At 42.1% G+C, this 15,531-nt stretch overlaps 1 protein-coding gene across 2 annotated transcripts in view; it reads left to right on the plus strand.

The window, feature by feature from the left end:
* Positions 1-8,800, plus strand: part of tars2 (threonyl-tRNA synthetase 2, mitochondrial) — a 14,595-nt gene extending 5,795 nt beyond the window's left edge. For both annotated transcript variants that reach the window (XM_085177400.1, XM_085177399.1), the window contains exons 2-18: positions 330-511; positions 592-706; positions 1,031-1,152; positions 1,505-1,613; positions 2,027-2,091; positions 2,176-2,254; positions 2,792-2,938; positions 3,021-3,119; positions 3,829-3,998; positions 4,071-4,233; positions 4,701-4,838; positions 5,263-5,340; positions 7,259-7,359; positions 7,897-7,998; positions 8,101-8,173; positions 8,319-8,433; positions 8,537-8,800. In XM_085177400.1, the coding sequence (XP_085033526.1) occupies positions 330-511; positions 592-706; positions 1,031-1,152; positions 1,505-1,613; positions 2,027-2,091; positions 2,176-2,254; positions 2,792-2,938; positions 3,021-3,119; positions 3,829-3,998; positions 4,071-4,233; positions 4,701-4,838; positions 5,263-5,340; positions 7,259-7,359; positions 7,897-7,998; positions 8,101-8,173; positions 8,319-8,433; positions 8,537-8,679 (2,001 nt within the window). In that variant the 3' untranslated portion in view covers positions 8,680-8,800. The remainder of the gene's footprint in view (positions 1-329; positions 512-591; positions 707-1,030; positions 1,153-1,504; positions 1,614-2,026; positions 2,092-2,175; positions 2,255-2,791; positions 2,939-3,020; positions 3,120-3,828; positions 3,999-4,070; positions 4,234-4,700; positions 4,839-5,262; positions 5,341-7,258; positions 7,360-7,896; positions 7,999-8,100; positions 8,174-8,318; positions 8,434-8,536) is intronic.
* Positions 8,801-15,531: the final 6,731 nt, after the last annotated feature.

Here is a 15,531-nt window from a genome sequence, read left to right on the forward strand (position 1 = left end):
TTTCAGATATTTAGTCCATCCCATGCATATCAGTGATGAGTCTGTGCAGTGTAAGCTAAGTAGTAAGGTAAACATATTGAGGGGCTATGCCTGTGTATATCTTTGCATTATGTTACTAATTCTGTTGGGGCAGTAAGATAAGTTCAGAATATATTATTGTGTTGCTAAAATCCTAAATGCTTGTCTGTCTCTCTTAGCTTTACTGCATGTGCACTTAATTTCTGGAGGTCTTATTTGAATGGTTTTCTGTCATCTTCAGATTTTAGTTCTTTTGTCCTTTTGCTTCTTGTAAATAATTTCAAACCAAATCTTTATTTTTTGCTTTACAGGTGAATGCATCTCCTGCCTTATCTGAACGACTGCAGATCTTTGAGGCTCTCAGGGAAAAACGTGGAAATGGGAAGCGTTTTGAATCGACAGAAATGCCCCTCCGTATCCGGCTGGTTGACGGCCGGATAGTTAAGGGAACAGCTGGTGTCACCACACCGCTCTATGTTGCTCGTAGTGTGAGGTAAGTACCCAGTTTATACCCTTTGGTTTAATATGTTTAACTGTCGTGATATAACTGTGCTTTTGCACGTGTTGTTTCAGATTGAAAGGAGCCCTGGTGAGTAAGGTGAATGGGGAACTCTGGGAGCTTGGACGACCCCTAGAGGCAGACTGTGAACTACAACTTCTGGGGTTTGATACAACTGAGGGAAAGCAGGTAATTACACAGTTCCCCGCTGTTAACTTTAAGTATGTGCAGTTTCCCCTATTTGACCTGTAAGTGTGATGTTGATGAAAAATTCGTTTTGAAAGTTTTTTTTAAGAACATTTTCTCACCTCATTCAGCATCATCATAAGTTAGAAAATAAATAAAGATGTTAACATGCCATGTAACATGACAAACAAAAATTGAAACGACACGTTAACTGGGACCAGCAGTAGTGGGATGAGAACATTTTTGTGTTGCTGTTTTACTCTACCATCCCAACATTACCGTGTAGATGTCTTTGGCGCTCACTCATTACGACCCTTGATTTCACAGGCAGCCTGGAGAACAGGGGCGTGCGTCCTCGGTGGAGTCTTGGAGGGCATGTTTGGTGCTGAGGTGTGCAGAGAAGGAACATCAGAGTTCGGGCTTTTCTGTGATTACTTGTTGGACAACAGGTGATTACTTTTGCCAGGTTGTCTATCAGATATGAGCTCTGTCAAAACTTCATCTTTGAAGTGAAAGAGGTGGTGGTAGTTACATGATGGTTGTTATTTCAGTTTTTCAGCTTCTTTTTGTTTTAAAGAAAAAAAAAATCCTGACCTTTCAAATAAAATATATATTTTTTATTCACGAGTTTAATTAGTTCCTAATTTTTATTTATATGCATGCTGTGAATAGCTGTTCATTGTTATGTGCTGCTTTAATGACACATTTTCCACCTTATGTAACTCGTGCCGGCTGCTTGACCTGTATGGCATGCTCCTGATTCTGACTAAACTGCAGCTGAAGTTTTGCCTGAATCTACAGTTTTTTGTCTCTGAGTGATGTGGAGGCGAGGTGTAAGGAGGCGGCAGCACTCAAACTTCCTCTCTCTAGACTGGAGCTGAGTATAGAAGAAATCCAAGAGCTATTCCAGGTCTGCAACATGCTCTGTTTGTTATAATATAATATTGATGACAGACATTTTCAATGCTGACACATCTTTCTTTAATTCTTTATGTAGAGGAGGTAAGTCTTAATTACCAAATCACTGTGGCATAGCTGTTCAAGCTCCTTCCTCACACTTTCAATGCACCAGCTTATACTATGCCAGGAAGCAGGAAAGTTTTGTTATTTGATTTTATATTTATTTCCACTTTTAAAAAAACTGGTGGTGTAGCAGCATTGTGCCATGCTGGCTTGAAGCATATCTGAGTAACCTTTGATAGGATATGAATAGCAGTTATGTTACTCGCTTTTTAAGTGTGACTCCTGTTTTTAGTCCAGCTGTGATATTTGTCTGTCCTCGTGTCCATGTTGAAATCAGTTTTCTGTGTTTTCTTCTTATAGAGCAGTAAGCTGAGGCTGCAGTTTGCTGAAGAGCAGATGAATGGCACCACTGTCACAGTATACAGGCACGTAGGAAAATTTCTTACCTGCCAGTGATTTAAAACACTCACCAGTAAATTAACTGGTTTCAACCATTCTGTGTGGCTCAGGTGTGGAGACACTATAGCGGTCTGCAATGGCCCCCTCCTCCCACACACAGGCCTCCTCACAGTCTTCAAGATGCTGCAGGTATGTGGTTGTGTTTGTGTATCCATTCAGTCCTTTGCTCGTCTTTCTGTTTTCTCTTTTTGTGTTTCACTGCCAGTTTATGTATTTTATTGTTTTGTTTTTCTTAACTCAAGAATTTGGGCTATTCCTATGAAAACTGTATTTCATATGGCAGTGCTATCATGATTTTTCACACTTAAACACTATATGACTGCAATGAAAGAGGCAGTGCCATCTCATCAGTTAAAATCTGTTTTATTTGGACCTTCGTGGCTCTCTGTCAGATGGGACACATGCTGTGTGAGTGGAATTTTCCTCATCCATATTGATCCAGGGAGAGAGGAAAGTTTCCATACCAAGCTGTCACTGGGCAGACTGGGATTCCACAACAGAAAGGGCCTGGAAATATCAGCAGCAGGATGTTGTGTTTGTCAGAGGCCAGATTTCTGTTCTGGGCTCTTAGAAACACACGGCCATCCGTCCCTCTCATAACTTTCTCTTTTGCCACGTCCATGTTCACCTATTATTTTCTCCCCACTTTTCATCGCTGCATTCCAGCTGTCCTCTGTGACCTTGGCCAACCAGACAGAGTCCTCCGGTTTGACACGACTGTTAGGTGTGGCCTTTCCAGGTGAGAAAGAGAAGGAGGAGTGGGAGAGGGAGCAGGAGGAAGCGAGGAGGCGGGACCACAGACGCATCGGGACGGTAAGACAGAAACCGTACATGGGTACAGAAGATGATGCTATCTTAAAAAGTGAAATAAGAACCTTTTCATGTTCTTACACAGGACCAGGAGCTGTTCTTCTTCAATGAAGTCAGTCCAGGAAGTTGTTTCTTTATGCCTAAAGGAGCCCACATCTACAACACACTCACAGACTTCATTAAGGTGTATTATTTGTTTGAGCTTATATTTGAATCCCCTAGAACTGCACCATCACAACCTTGTTACACCTGTAGAAAGCATTACAGATAAGAAACTGTATGAATATAGCGCAGGGACTATGTGAGTGGAAACAAAGGGTCGTGGATAAACATGTCATCAAACCTCATATTTGGCCTGGGCCTCTCACTGCCTAGTTTTGGCTTTAAAGAATGAACACAGCATTACACAGGAAACATTTTTTTCTCTAGTTAGTTTGCCTGTTTGTGGTACATCAAAAGTTGTTTAATCAAAACTCAAGAAATAACTGTATAACGGTTCAAATCTACTATCTGCTTGCAGAAAAAACCTGTTAAGTGAGTTTCGGCCCTTTTCAACACCGCTTATGCAACTAAAACCAAAAAATGCCCCACATGCTTTAATTTGATTATTCAAAATCCAACTGTGACCTTAGTTGGTTTTATATAATTATAAAATGCCGCTTATGCAGGAAGTTGTTCATTGAGTGTGTGTATTTATTGAATGTTGTCCATTTAAACGTAATAACACGCATCAACATGCTGCTGATTGTAATGCTGAGGTCATACGTGTTCATGTCAGTGGTCAGGATGTCAGCCTTTTTAGCCTAAAGTCTCTATGCTGTTCGACCCTGTGACCATTTGACCCTGTCCTCCACTCATTGTCACACAAGTCCTTCCTTCCTGACCTCTCATAGTGTGAATACCGAAGGCGAGGCTTCACTGAGGTCGTGACCCCAACGCTGTACAGCACTGCGTTATGGGAGCGCTCTGGCCACTGGGAGCACTACAGCAAGAACATGTTCACTGTGAAATCAGAGGACTCTCAGACCTACGCTCTCAAACCCATGAACTGTCCTGCACACTGGTGAACACACACACCTTACCTACCTGTGCTCGGGTGTCTTTGCAGAGACTGACTCTCCTTTGTTGTGTTCAGCCTGATGTTTGAGCAGCGCGTTCGCTCGTGGAGAGAGCTCCCTCTGCGATGGGCCGACTTCGGGGCGCTGCACCGTAACGAGCTCTCCGGCGCTCTGGGAGGTCTCACTCGCGTTCGCAGGTTCTGCCAGGATGACGCGCACATATTTTGCACACCTGAACAGGTACGCAAACAGGCAGATGATCTCTCGTTTCTAAACCAAGGCATGTTTAAGTGGGACAGACGCTGTAAACGAGACCCACGTGGAACCGCATTTCAGTGATTAGATGGGCTGTGTAAATGACTCCTGAGACATTCCAGGAAGCTTTAGCCTGGATGAATGAAGGTCTTTGTCCTTTTCAGACTTTGCACCTCCGTATGTAAGCCTTTGTGGCTCTGCAGTAAATCTGATCCCCTACATGGAGTCCTGCAGCCTTCCCATGATACTGTTCCTTCAGCCTTTCTGTTTGCACCTTGTTAATTCAGAGACGGTGGTCACATGATGATCACCACTATGTCAGCCTGAGAAATTCGATCTTGGTTTGATTTTTAGGCTCTCAGTTCTTGTTGGTCTCTCAGCTGTGTACACTTTTCTGTTATTATTATGTCTTCATGTTGACCTCTTCCTGACTTTTCTTTCTTTTTTCCCAGCTGGAAGAAGAGATTGTGACTTGTTTGGACTTTGTGAGGAGCGTCTATCAAGTGTTTGGGTTTTCCTTTCACTGCCTGCTGTCTACACGACCCACGCCGTGCCTGGGGGAGCCTGAACAGTGGGACACTGCTGAGCAGGTAAACAGACACGTTGACACACTCTCCATCATTTTGTGTGCTAAAAGCAGTCCTACACAGACATAGCTGGTCAACGTGTGTGTATATATGTGTACTCTTGAGTGGCAGCCAGGGGGGAGGCATTTCCACTTAATCTATCAGTTATGTAAGTGGTACTTTCCAGTCGAGAGCTGCTTTGCGTCAGGCTGTTGGGTAGATGTATATCTCCAAATCCCCCGAGCACCTTTTAAATGGGCACAGCAGCAATCTAAGCTGATTCAATTGAGTGTAATTTAACATAACAGTTCTGAGCCTGCACAGTTCAAACACAGACATGGCGATCATAATGTGCTTTAATGTACTTATATTCTGTCATGCAACTACTTGCTTACTGTGGTCTTGTGTGCGTGTGTGCGCGCGTGTGTGTGTGTGTGTGTGAGAGAAGCAGTTAGAGAGGAGTCTGCAGCAGTTTGGTGAACGCTGGGAATTAAACCCAGGAGACGGAGCGTTCTACGGACCAAAGGTCGGTGAGAAGGAAGACTTGCACTTAATGGACTCAGGAGTAAATGTTGTTTATCACTGTTTGTTTACACCAAAGCATCGTGACATCAGTTTAGTCACTCTGTTCCTCCTTAATTTAAAAAACTTTAAGGGAATGTGTGTTTTGTTTTGGGGTTTGTTTGTTTTTTTTGGGGGGGGGGGGGGGTCTTTTTGTTTGTTTGGGGTTTTTTTTATGTTGAAGCACTATTAAAGATAGGATTATTTGATTTACCAGGAGAGCTGATTAGCTTAGCATATTGACTCAGAAATGGTGGAAGCAGCTACTTTTGGGACAGCTACCAGCACCTCTAAAGCAAGCCAAGAAATGGTACATTATGGTGGTCTCCATGTGGGAAAATTCTTTATCGGGTATAGCAACTTCCAAGTCTTAACTGTCTGACTTGTATCCTCAAACTGAAAAAAAAACATGACTCTAATGCAGTCCAACTAAAAACTAAGTCTAACAGCTGGGTTGTTGCTAATCAAATGCACTTGACTGACTGATCATCAGAAAGTGTTGCCACTTCTTTTAAAGCAGATGTTCTGACAGTTGGCTGGTCTGGCCACAATAGGAGTGAACGTCCCAGGAAATTCACCCCAGGGTCAGTCCATGCAACGTTCAGAAAAACCCAAGGTCTACATCTCAGACTCTACGGTCCTCAGTTAGCATGTTAAATGTTAAAAGTTGTGACAGTACAGTTATAAAAAGACTGAACAGTTATGACTTGTTTAGAAAGCCTCTTCTATCTAAAAAGAACAAAAAAACAATGCTTAGGTTTGCAAAGTTCTGAATAAACCAGAGACCTCTGTAACAATGTCCTTTAGACAGAAGAATCCAAAGTGGAGATGTTTGGTCATAATGCTCGGCAGCACATTTGAAAAATATCGAACGCAGCATAGCAGCACAAACACCTCATAGTAGCTGTCAAGCTCGGTGGTGGAGGGGTGATGATTTGGGCTTGTTCTGGGGCCCCAGGGCCTGGGCCCCTTGTTGAGATGACCAGATGCAACGGGACAACAACTTTTAATGCACAGCAGCAAATCTACAATACCCCAGTTAAAGTCCAGACCTCAACCTGATTGAAACTCAGTGTAAAGGAGAGTGGGCTAGGACTCTACAGTTGTTGCTCTACAAGCTACTGAATACTGGGCTGCACTCATTTTTTTCCACAGTAGTCCAGTGAAACCTTTTGTTTCTCACAAGCCTGTAACAATGTGTTCATCAGCTTAGAGGTGCTGGCAGGTAGATCGTTTTTCCATTTGATACTGAGCCAAGCTTACATTTTCTCTTCATTATCTCTGAAATCTTGGGAGAACAACAAACAAGTGCATTTCTCAAGTTTTGACAATAATAAAATTAGATTTAATGATTTTAATTCCTCTAAAGGGGATTTATTTATGTTGCAACGCAGATTAAGACATCTTTGTTCGGCTTCGGCTCTGCACAGAGAAACTACAGACACGAATTATTGTAGGTCACAGAATATTTAGAGGTTTTGTGTGTGTGTGTGTGTTTTTGTTTGTTTGTTTTTGTTTATTTTTAAATAAAATTGAAACGACAGTGCGGCAATGACCTTTGCTTTTTTTTTGGGGGGGGGGGGGGGGGGTTGGGGGACTTAATTTATCTTTCCAAGAAGAAGTCGGCCTCAGATAAACGTCAGCGTGCTCATGTGGAAGCATTGAGAGGAGGCGATGGGTGAAGTCAGGTTGAGCTTAACCGCTCGTTGAAACAAAGAAACGTGTATCCAGGATTTTTAAACCACAATCTAAGCAGCTAATCAGCTTCTCTCAGAAACCCATTTCTAATGATTCAGTGCACAAAAAGGTACTTTGTCTCAGAGCGCTAAACTGGAAGGGAAAAGTGAAGCCCGGTAATAACACACGCCTTCATATTTCATCAGATTGACATCCTGATCAAAGATGCTATTGGCAGACAGCACCAGTGTGCCACGATCCAGCTGGACTTCCAGCTGCCAATCAGATTTGACCTTCAGTACGTTGGGTGAGTCACTCATAAATTTCAGTAGTTGGCATTCAATCTCTTTAACATTCCTGCATCTGCACTGATTTAAACCACTACTCCTTTACAGTTGGCCACTTCTTTTTGTTGAGAATGCATCCTTGTGTATATATATATCCAGCAATTGCTCAGGATAAGATGGCACAAGTCTAACTTTGGGAGCTAATTTGATGATGAAACATTAGCCCTTTTTTGGATTTATCAGCTCAAGTGTGTCGAATTTTCTGTTTGCCTTCAACTAGTCTGCCTTTCTTCTTTTGATCCACATCTACTGAAGTGTTTTTGATTATAATCTGATTAGATTATATGTTCAACAATAAATTAGTGTCCCATTGTAGAACAGTTTATAGGAAAAGCAGGTTAGAAATAAGCAACAGAGATCTGCATATTTACTTCCACTCAGCTACTTCACTTCAGTATAATGTAATGTTCATAATACCGTCAAGAAGAGTATTTGTGACTGTAGCTTTGCCACGCTGCACCACCTCGTGATCTCTTTTTTTGTAACCTTTCTCTTAGACGAGATGGACAGTTGCACAGACCAGTAATGATCCACAGAGCAGTGCTGGGATCGCTGGAGAGGATGATGGCCATACTGGCTGAAAACTTTGGAGGGAAATGGTGAGAAGATGATAATGCACAAAATCTGAATATACCCCGTTAGTGGGATTATTGTCCTGTAGCTGTATGCTAACCTGTCACCCCCCTCTGTGCCTCACCCAGGCCTCTGTGGCTGTCTCCGGCTCAGGTCGCAGTTATTCCTGTGGGGGGCAACAATGAGTCGTACGGCAGGCAGGTCAGTGTCTGATGGAAATTTGCTTCGGGTGCATAAGCAGACAAAGTGAACTTTCATCCTGCCATGATTAATTTGTTCTTTAATATAAGAGGTAGATTACAGATACAGTCTTAAAAGAATGAATCCCTGTCTCTCTCCTGTTAAGGTGGTCCAGCAGTTCCATGAAGCTGGCTTTATGGCAGATCTGAATGACGATGAGGGAGCCACCTTAAATAAGAAGATCCGCTCTGCTCAGCTCGCCCAGTATAACTACATATTTGGTAAAGATGAATAACTAAGAGGCTACTTAAAATACTAAAGACTGCGACTGTTTTTCAGTACTGTTGACATATTTGACAGTCTTTTGTGTGTGTTTCTGTGCAGTGGTGGGTGATAAGGAGCGTGAGAGTGGAACAGTGAACGTGAGGAGCAGAGGGGGTAAACAGCTGGGCAGGAGGCCGACAGAGGAGGTGCTGATGTCCCTCACAAAGCTACGGGACACCAGAAGCAACCTCGATGAGTTTTGATGATGTCCTGGAAATAATGACTCACTGATGAAATGTTTGTTTTACATGTTCAGCCTGTTACACTTTGGCTTTGTCTGAAGAAGCGGCTGGTTAAAGTTGGAATAAAAGTATAAAACATTGATGTTTATGTTCTGCACTCATTGCTGATTTTGTCCTTTAATGGAATTTGCTGATTAAACTGTCCTGCAAAGTCCTGCAAAAAAAAGACTGGAGAGAGAGAGATTTAAGGCTATTTAAGGATCGCCACACTCTTAGAAATAATGGTGCCAACTATAAGCACAGAGTCCTACCACCTGCTCCCATAGGAAAACCCTTTGTGGTTTGTGCTCCAACCTTTTGTCAGCCTTTTGAGAGGAAACATAACACAAAGGAAATGTGAAAAGTTACACTCAGTCCCATCTCTGGCAGTGCTATCCAACACTGTTTACACAAAAATGTGTGAGTTATAGTAGGTTGTATCCTCATGGACACACAACCGTTTGCAGTATAATCACTAGTAACCAAGAAATTAACACACTTAAAATATGTCACATAAAAAAGTGAAACCTTTTAATTTTATACTTGTGTTACAGTTTTTGGCTCTTTTTAAGCATTTTTAATACAAACTTACAGTAATAAACTTGATAAGGTACACGTGTGTACATGCACCACCCCCACTTTTGCTTTTCAGGACTGCTTTAATTCCTCATGACAGATTCAAAATGTGAGATTTTGGTCCATGTTGACGTGATCATATCACATGTGATGCAGGTTTGTTGGCTGCACATCCATGATGTGTATCTCCTGTTCCACTGCATCCCAAAGGTGCTGTACTGGATTGCGATCTGTTGACTGTGGAGTCCATTTGCATACATTGAACTCAATGTCATGTTCAAGACACCAGTTTGAGATATGAGCTTTATGAAATGATGTGTCATATTTCCTTACTATCAGCTCAAAGGGGTCTGGCCATTCTCTGATGTCAAAAAAGCATTTTGCTCACTGGATATTTTCTCTAACAAAGTGGATGATGAATGAATTTCACTAGAGCTACATTTCCATCTTTTCTCTGAGTTTTCTACCCAAAAAGGTTTTACTCTATATCACATTCATTAATAATACAATGATAATAATAATACATGCTATAATTAACAATTTGCATTCGATAGCTCATATCTATTTAAAAGTCTTGGAACAATGATGGATAACAAGGTCACAGCCCACTTCCTGCTATAAGTGACTCATAAGCCATCTGCAAACAACAGAGAAAAACTGAAAGTCCAACAAAAGCATTAGGAATGAGAGTGCCTAATAATGGAAACAGTGGAAAAGAACCAACCTGTTAAGAGCCTCCACTGGCACACAGTCCTGGAAAAGTGGGGAAACCCCATAAAGAAACATAAATTGTACACCTTTCCACAATAAAAGCCCTCGCCTAGTTTAATGTAATGAGAGCAGGGTTGAGTCTAGAAAAGCTAAATGAGTTTTAAAATTAACTGGTATACTGATAAAGGCCATAAGCTAAAATTCAGTGTCCCATCCATGAGTTTAGAAGTACAGATGAAACCCAAGACTCTTCAAATCTCACTTTTTCTTCTACAGGATGCTTAAAATGTTCTTTATATAGTTTCTTATGGAGATTATCCAGGTTTGGACTTCAAGGGTCAGTCACTTGGGTGGAGCTACCTGTTGTAAAGGCTAGGGTAGCGGTCCCTTGGGGAAGGAGGAACTGAACTGAAGAGATTATACTGCTGTGGCATTACTCAGCTACCAATGCAATTTGTTCCCTATAAGCCATCAAACGTGCAAACCTCCTGCTTATATAAGTGTGCGCGGTACTATCTGAGCAGAAATCCGGGCATACCTTTAAAAGACTGGAAGAAAGGGAGGACACAGAAGGAGATTTGACTAAAATAGGAGAGAGAGCAGCCGTGTCAGGGCTGTGTGTTTTCATGTGTGTTTAGTGGAAACAGCCAAGTCAAGGTAAAGGTCAAAGGAATTGGAGTTTTTTTTCCTTTTTAATTGAGAGAGGGCAGCAGGATGGAAAAGACATCAGTCACAACAGTGACACAGAGGGAGAGTGGGAGGTGTGAGCCCCGAGAGAATAATCTGAGTTGACTGGACAAAAGCAACCGCTTCAACAAAGCACACTGTGAGACAGGTAGAGTGACCGTGTTCAGGTCCTCCCGACATCGCTTAGTGGGCCGCAGAGAGGGAAGCTGGGGCAAATTTGTAAAACCTCTCTGCTGGAGCTGGTTTGAAAGTACATTTAATTGAAGCGCAGATCTGACTAGAAGCGAGAGCGCAAACATAGGCAGGTAATTTGAGCATCAAATAGTAAATTAGCTGGTACTTATGTAGAGCTCATTAGAGCACACAAGACACTTTTTACCACAAGTCTCACTCATGCAGGGACATTCACACACAGATGGATGCACCGGTGACACCTTAGGGTTCAGTATGACAGGCTGGAGAAGCTGGGATTCAATTTACCGACCTCCTGAATGATAGACCACCCGCTCTACCACCTGAGCTGCTGTGACCCCAACAGAGAATGATTCTAATGGGAACGTTTATCCCATTAGACTGCATAGAAACACCATTAAACACACATTTTTTGCCAGTTAGTTATTTTTGCTTCTTCTTTTTTTTTATTGCTGAGATATAAATCTGAGATCTGTGGCCTTTCTAATACAATGGAGGTGAAGGAAATATCCTTTGCTGTGCTAATAGCCTTGAAAAATGACAGCCGCACTGACAGCTCTACGGAGCTGCACCTACTTCTTGTCACACATCTCTGCCGGTTGTTATTTTAAAAAGTAAACATGTCTCATAAGAAACCTGTGGCTGAAAGAGAGCTGTGCTGAGCTGTGGATGCATCCCCGCTGAGACCCAAAAATGATTATCAGACAGAGCAGCAGCTGAAATAACAGCTAATGGCTTAAAGAGAAATACAAAGACATAAGACAATAATAAGAAAGCTTAACTTCCATTTGCAGTGAGTCAGAATAGGTGACTGGCAAAACCTTTGGCTGGTACTGTATGCTTGTGAGAAGTTGGGAATGTTGAATTATAAAAAAGTAAATGTCAATGGTGTCTATTTATTACGTTACATATAGCCAAATTTAAAATCTTTCATTGTCCCACAAACGTTTTGCCCAACTAGTAAGTGGAGAAACGGAGTCATGTGAAAGGGAACGTTTTCACAGGACTGTGCACCCCAACAACTCTTGGAACCAGTTTTAGGAGCAATAAACTTTGACTGGGTCATTGCAGTACTTTTCATTTTTAAGGCATTCTGTTGTGCTTGGGGCCACTGTCCTGCTGTGTGACCCAGTTTTTAGCTTTAGCTGTTGGACAGATGGCTTTACGTATGGCTCTAGAATAATTTGGTATATGGAGGAGTTCATGGTCGACCATACCTGCAAAACAAGCCCAAAATCATCACCCCTCCACCACCGTGCTTGACAGCTGGTATGGTGTGATTTTGCTGATATGTTTTCTTCAGATGTAGCTTTGTAACTCTAAGTCATGCTGAGACGAGACCTTTTCCTGGAAACCTTTCCAAACAAGCCATGTTTGTTCAGTCTTTATCTAATTGTACGGTCGTGAACGCTAACATTAAACATGCTAACTGAGAGTCTGACACGTAGGTTTTTGGGTTTCTTGCACTGGCTCCATAGTTTGAACATTTGCCTAGCAAGCAAAAGGTCACCATTGATGAGTATCTAGTGTAAAATTCAGAGTTATCCACTGTGGTGACCCTTTGTGGGAAGGGAGCAGCCAAAAGTAGCTTCTGACCATTGCATGGTCTGACCTTGAGAGGAATTTGTTGGGACATCCGCTCCTGGATTGTTTTATTGTGTTTCCACAAACCTGAATGCTTCAACCTGCCAAAATACCAGCTTTTATAGAGCTGCTCACGCATGCTGATGATCAGTTGATTAGCAGCACTTGGCTGCTACTTACCCTCTGCACTAAGGGTGCACTTTACTCTTGCAGTTTCCCGGGGCTGCATAGAGTCCTGTGAAAACTTTTTTTTTGCATGACTGCATTTTACATTGATGCTAAAAAATAATTTACTGCTGGTGCCTGTAGGAAGGTCAGGGAACAAAGTCACTTAGATTCATCCCCTGGGTGAATCGACTGGAAATCTTATTAGCAATGCTGCAAGTGTAGCTAATGGTTAAACAGAAGCAATGTGTACCTGGTCCTCTGAATAATCGATATAACACATGTGATAAATGTTAGGGGTTTGTTTTGTTCTCTTTTTGTTTAAGAATAGAAAACCAACAAACTCAGTATTATACATAGTTAAAAAAAAATTGAGTCATAAAAGAGATAAAAAAGAAGGAGTCTGTACTTTGTCCTTGTGTTTAAACAACTTATCAGCCTCTTAGACTATTATGGTAGCTGCTTGTAGCGGAGAACCAGACGGCCTTACAATACAGCAGATACCATTTTTACCTAAATCGGATCTAAATGGACTCACAAACTCAATCTGTGCTTTTACAGGATTTATCAAACATGTTTGTCTCCTGAATCTCAGTTATTATATCACAGACATGATATACAGCTGAAACAATGTCTGACAACATGGAATGAATAGTTGATTAATGATAACAGTTAACATTAGAGGATGTTTGGGTTTTATACGTTTGAGTCTTGTTTGTTTTTAAAGCAGACAGCTCCACAGAGACACTACACTGTGTTAGTCATTTATTAGAAAATCAGCTTTATTGGATTATTGATTCACAGGTTTTGAACCGAAGTTGTAAAAGTCTCTTTGCCTTTTATAACAGAAAACTGAACATCTTTGTACCTCTGAATAGTCCGAATGTGACTCAAACAGTTGCGATCCTAGATGTCCTGCAGTATTCATCACGTTGATTATAGGTCTATTGTAAGGCTGGGCTGGAGGCTTTGTCCAAAATGGGGCGATAAATGCGACCCAGACGGCACAGCCACCGGCCAACATTGCACAGTAGTTGCGTAGTGATGACACAGGCCATTAACTCCAGTAAACACCGCTCTAATCTTTACCAGATAACTATATCAGCCTCCTGTTGCACTCCTCACGTCCCCACTGTGCCCATCCTCCATCATTACTATCTCTGCTCTCTCACACACACACAAAGCAATCCTTCATTCAACTGGTGGAGTCGAACAGAGTTCACAGGAAATTATTTTTAGCTAGAGAGACTTACCACAAGTAAGGCTGCTGCGGAAAAGCTTTTTGCTTTGGAAGGACAGTGAAGAGAATCCATTCATAATGACATGAACGGATATCTTCAGCATTTTAATGTTGGAATAAGCCCGATGGGAAAGTCATAAAGAACTGTCCATCTGTTCCAGAGTCTAAAGACACGCATGTTAGGCTCATGGGTGACTCTGATTTGGCCGTATCTGTGGATGCGAGCTGGATAAAGATCCTAAAATTCCCAGAAGAAAGCGCTGTAATGTAAAGACCTTTATGTTCTCACTCAGACTAGAAAAGCACTGTTTAAATGCCAGTCCATATCGAATTCATCTACTCAAAGTTGTTTCATTTTTCTCCATCTTCTTAAAATAAGTAACAGGGTTTGGATGTAAGGTCACATAACGTGGACTTCTTTCTCACCGATTTAAAGTCTGATCAAGATTTAGTAACGTTTGAATCGGTCTCTAACGACATTAAAAAATATGCTTCACATAGTTTCCCAGAACCCAAGATGACATCTTTGAACTAAAATCTCAAAGAGATTTACTTGAAATCATTTTTGACAATCCTCACATCTCAGAAATGACGACGGTCATAATTTGGTCACTAAGGTAGTTAATCTGCAGGAGCTCTAATGCTGGATCAATATGATCCAAAAGCAGATTTAGTTTAGTTTTTGCGTTAAGCTTTTATTAAATAATACTTAAAGATGTTTGTTTTGGGGTTTTTTGGGGTTTTTTTTTTTTTAAGCCATTGTAAACATCCGGGCTGGGGGAGGTAATAATGGAAAATCACTTTGTGGTTGTGAAATGTCAGATTTGGAGATCGCTGTTGTCCTGGAAGTCCCGTTTTCCTGGTGGGAGGCAGGCAGGCTGAGAGGCAGTGACCCAGGCATGGAGGCAGAGTCTAACAGGACGGCTAGAGGAAGATAAACAAGCTGCTCTGCTCTGTATTGTTCTCCTGGTATCACTGAGAAGCTGTCAGCCTGAGTGATTGAAGGGCTCAACCTCCCAAAATAGGCCCTGCAAGGCCGCGCTGCCTTTCCCTTCCACCCTGTTATAAATAACCTGTGTGTGTGCGTGTGTGCGTGTGCGTGTGTGTGTGTGTGCGCGAGCGCGAGCAGCCTGTGTTCATGCATTTCATGTTAGTGTGTGTTTTAGATAGTGGTAAGAAAGAAAGAGTGTGTGCAAGCAAAGGGAGACAAATATGAGAACTGCCGGAGCATTCTTAGAAAGTGAAGCCACTGAAAACAATGACAGGAGGTCTGTGAGGCTTACAGCCAAACGGTGACAGGAGCCCAGCGGTCGAGACCCTCGACCAACCACTTCTTCTAACACACATTCCCACATTTGACACATTAGAGTCTTTAACCTGCAGTAAACTCCCACTCCCTCCAATTTCCACACTTCAGTACTGCACGTCATCTGTGCACGTGCATGCTCCCATGCCTTTGAGTCATGTTAATGTTTGGATAGGGGCTTGTAAATTACCACCTGAGGGAATATCCCTAGATCATATTTACTGTTTACTCTGTTCAACAGGTGTGCCGATCGGGCAAACATATGACGGCACTGCAGCATTAGTGCAAGCAAATCATCACTAGATCGTGCACTCGGGCGGGGAGGGGATTTGTTTTCTTGTGTGCGCTGCCGAGTAACAATCAAATAAAAAAG

This window comes from Neolamprologus multifasciatus, chromosome 11 (genome assembly GCF_963576455.1).
Source record: "Neolamprologus multifasciatus chromosome 11, fNeoMul1.2, whole genome shotgun sequence".
Taxonomy (NCBI): Eukaryota; Metazoa; Chordata; class Actinopteri; order Cichliformes; family Cichlidae; genus Neolamprologus; species Neolamprologus multifasciatus.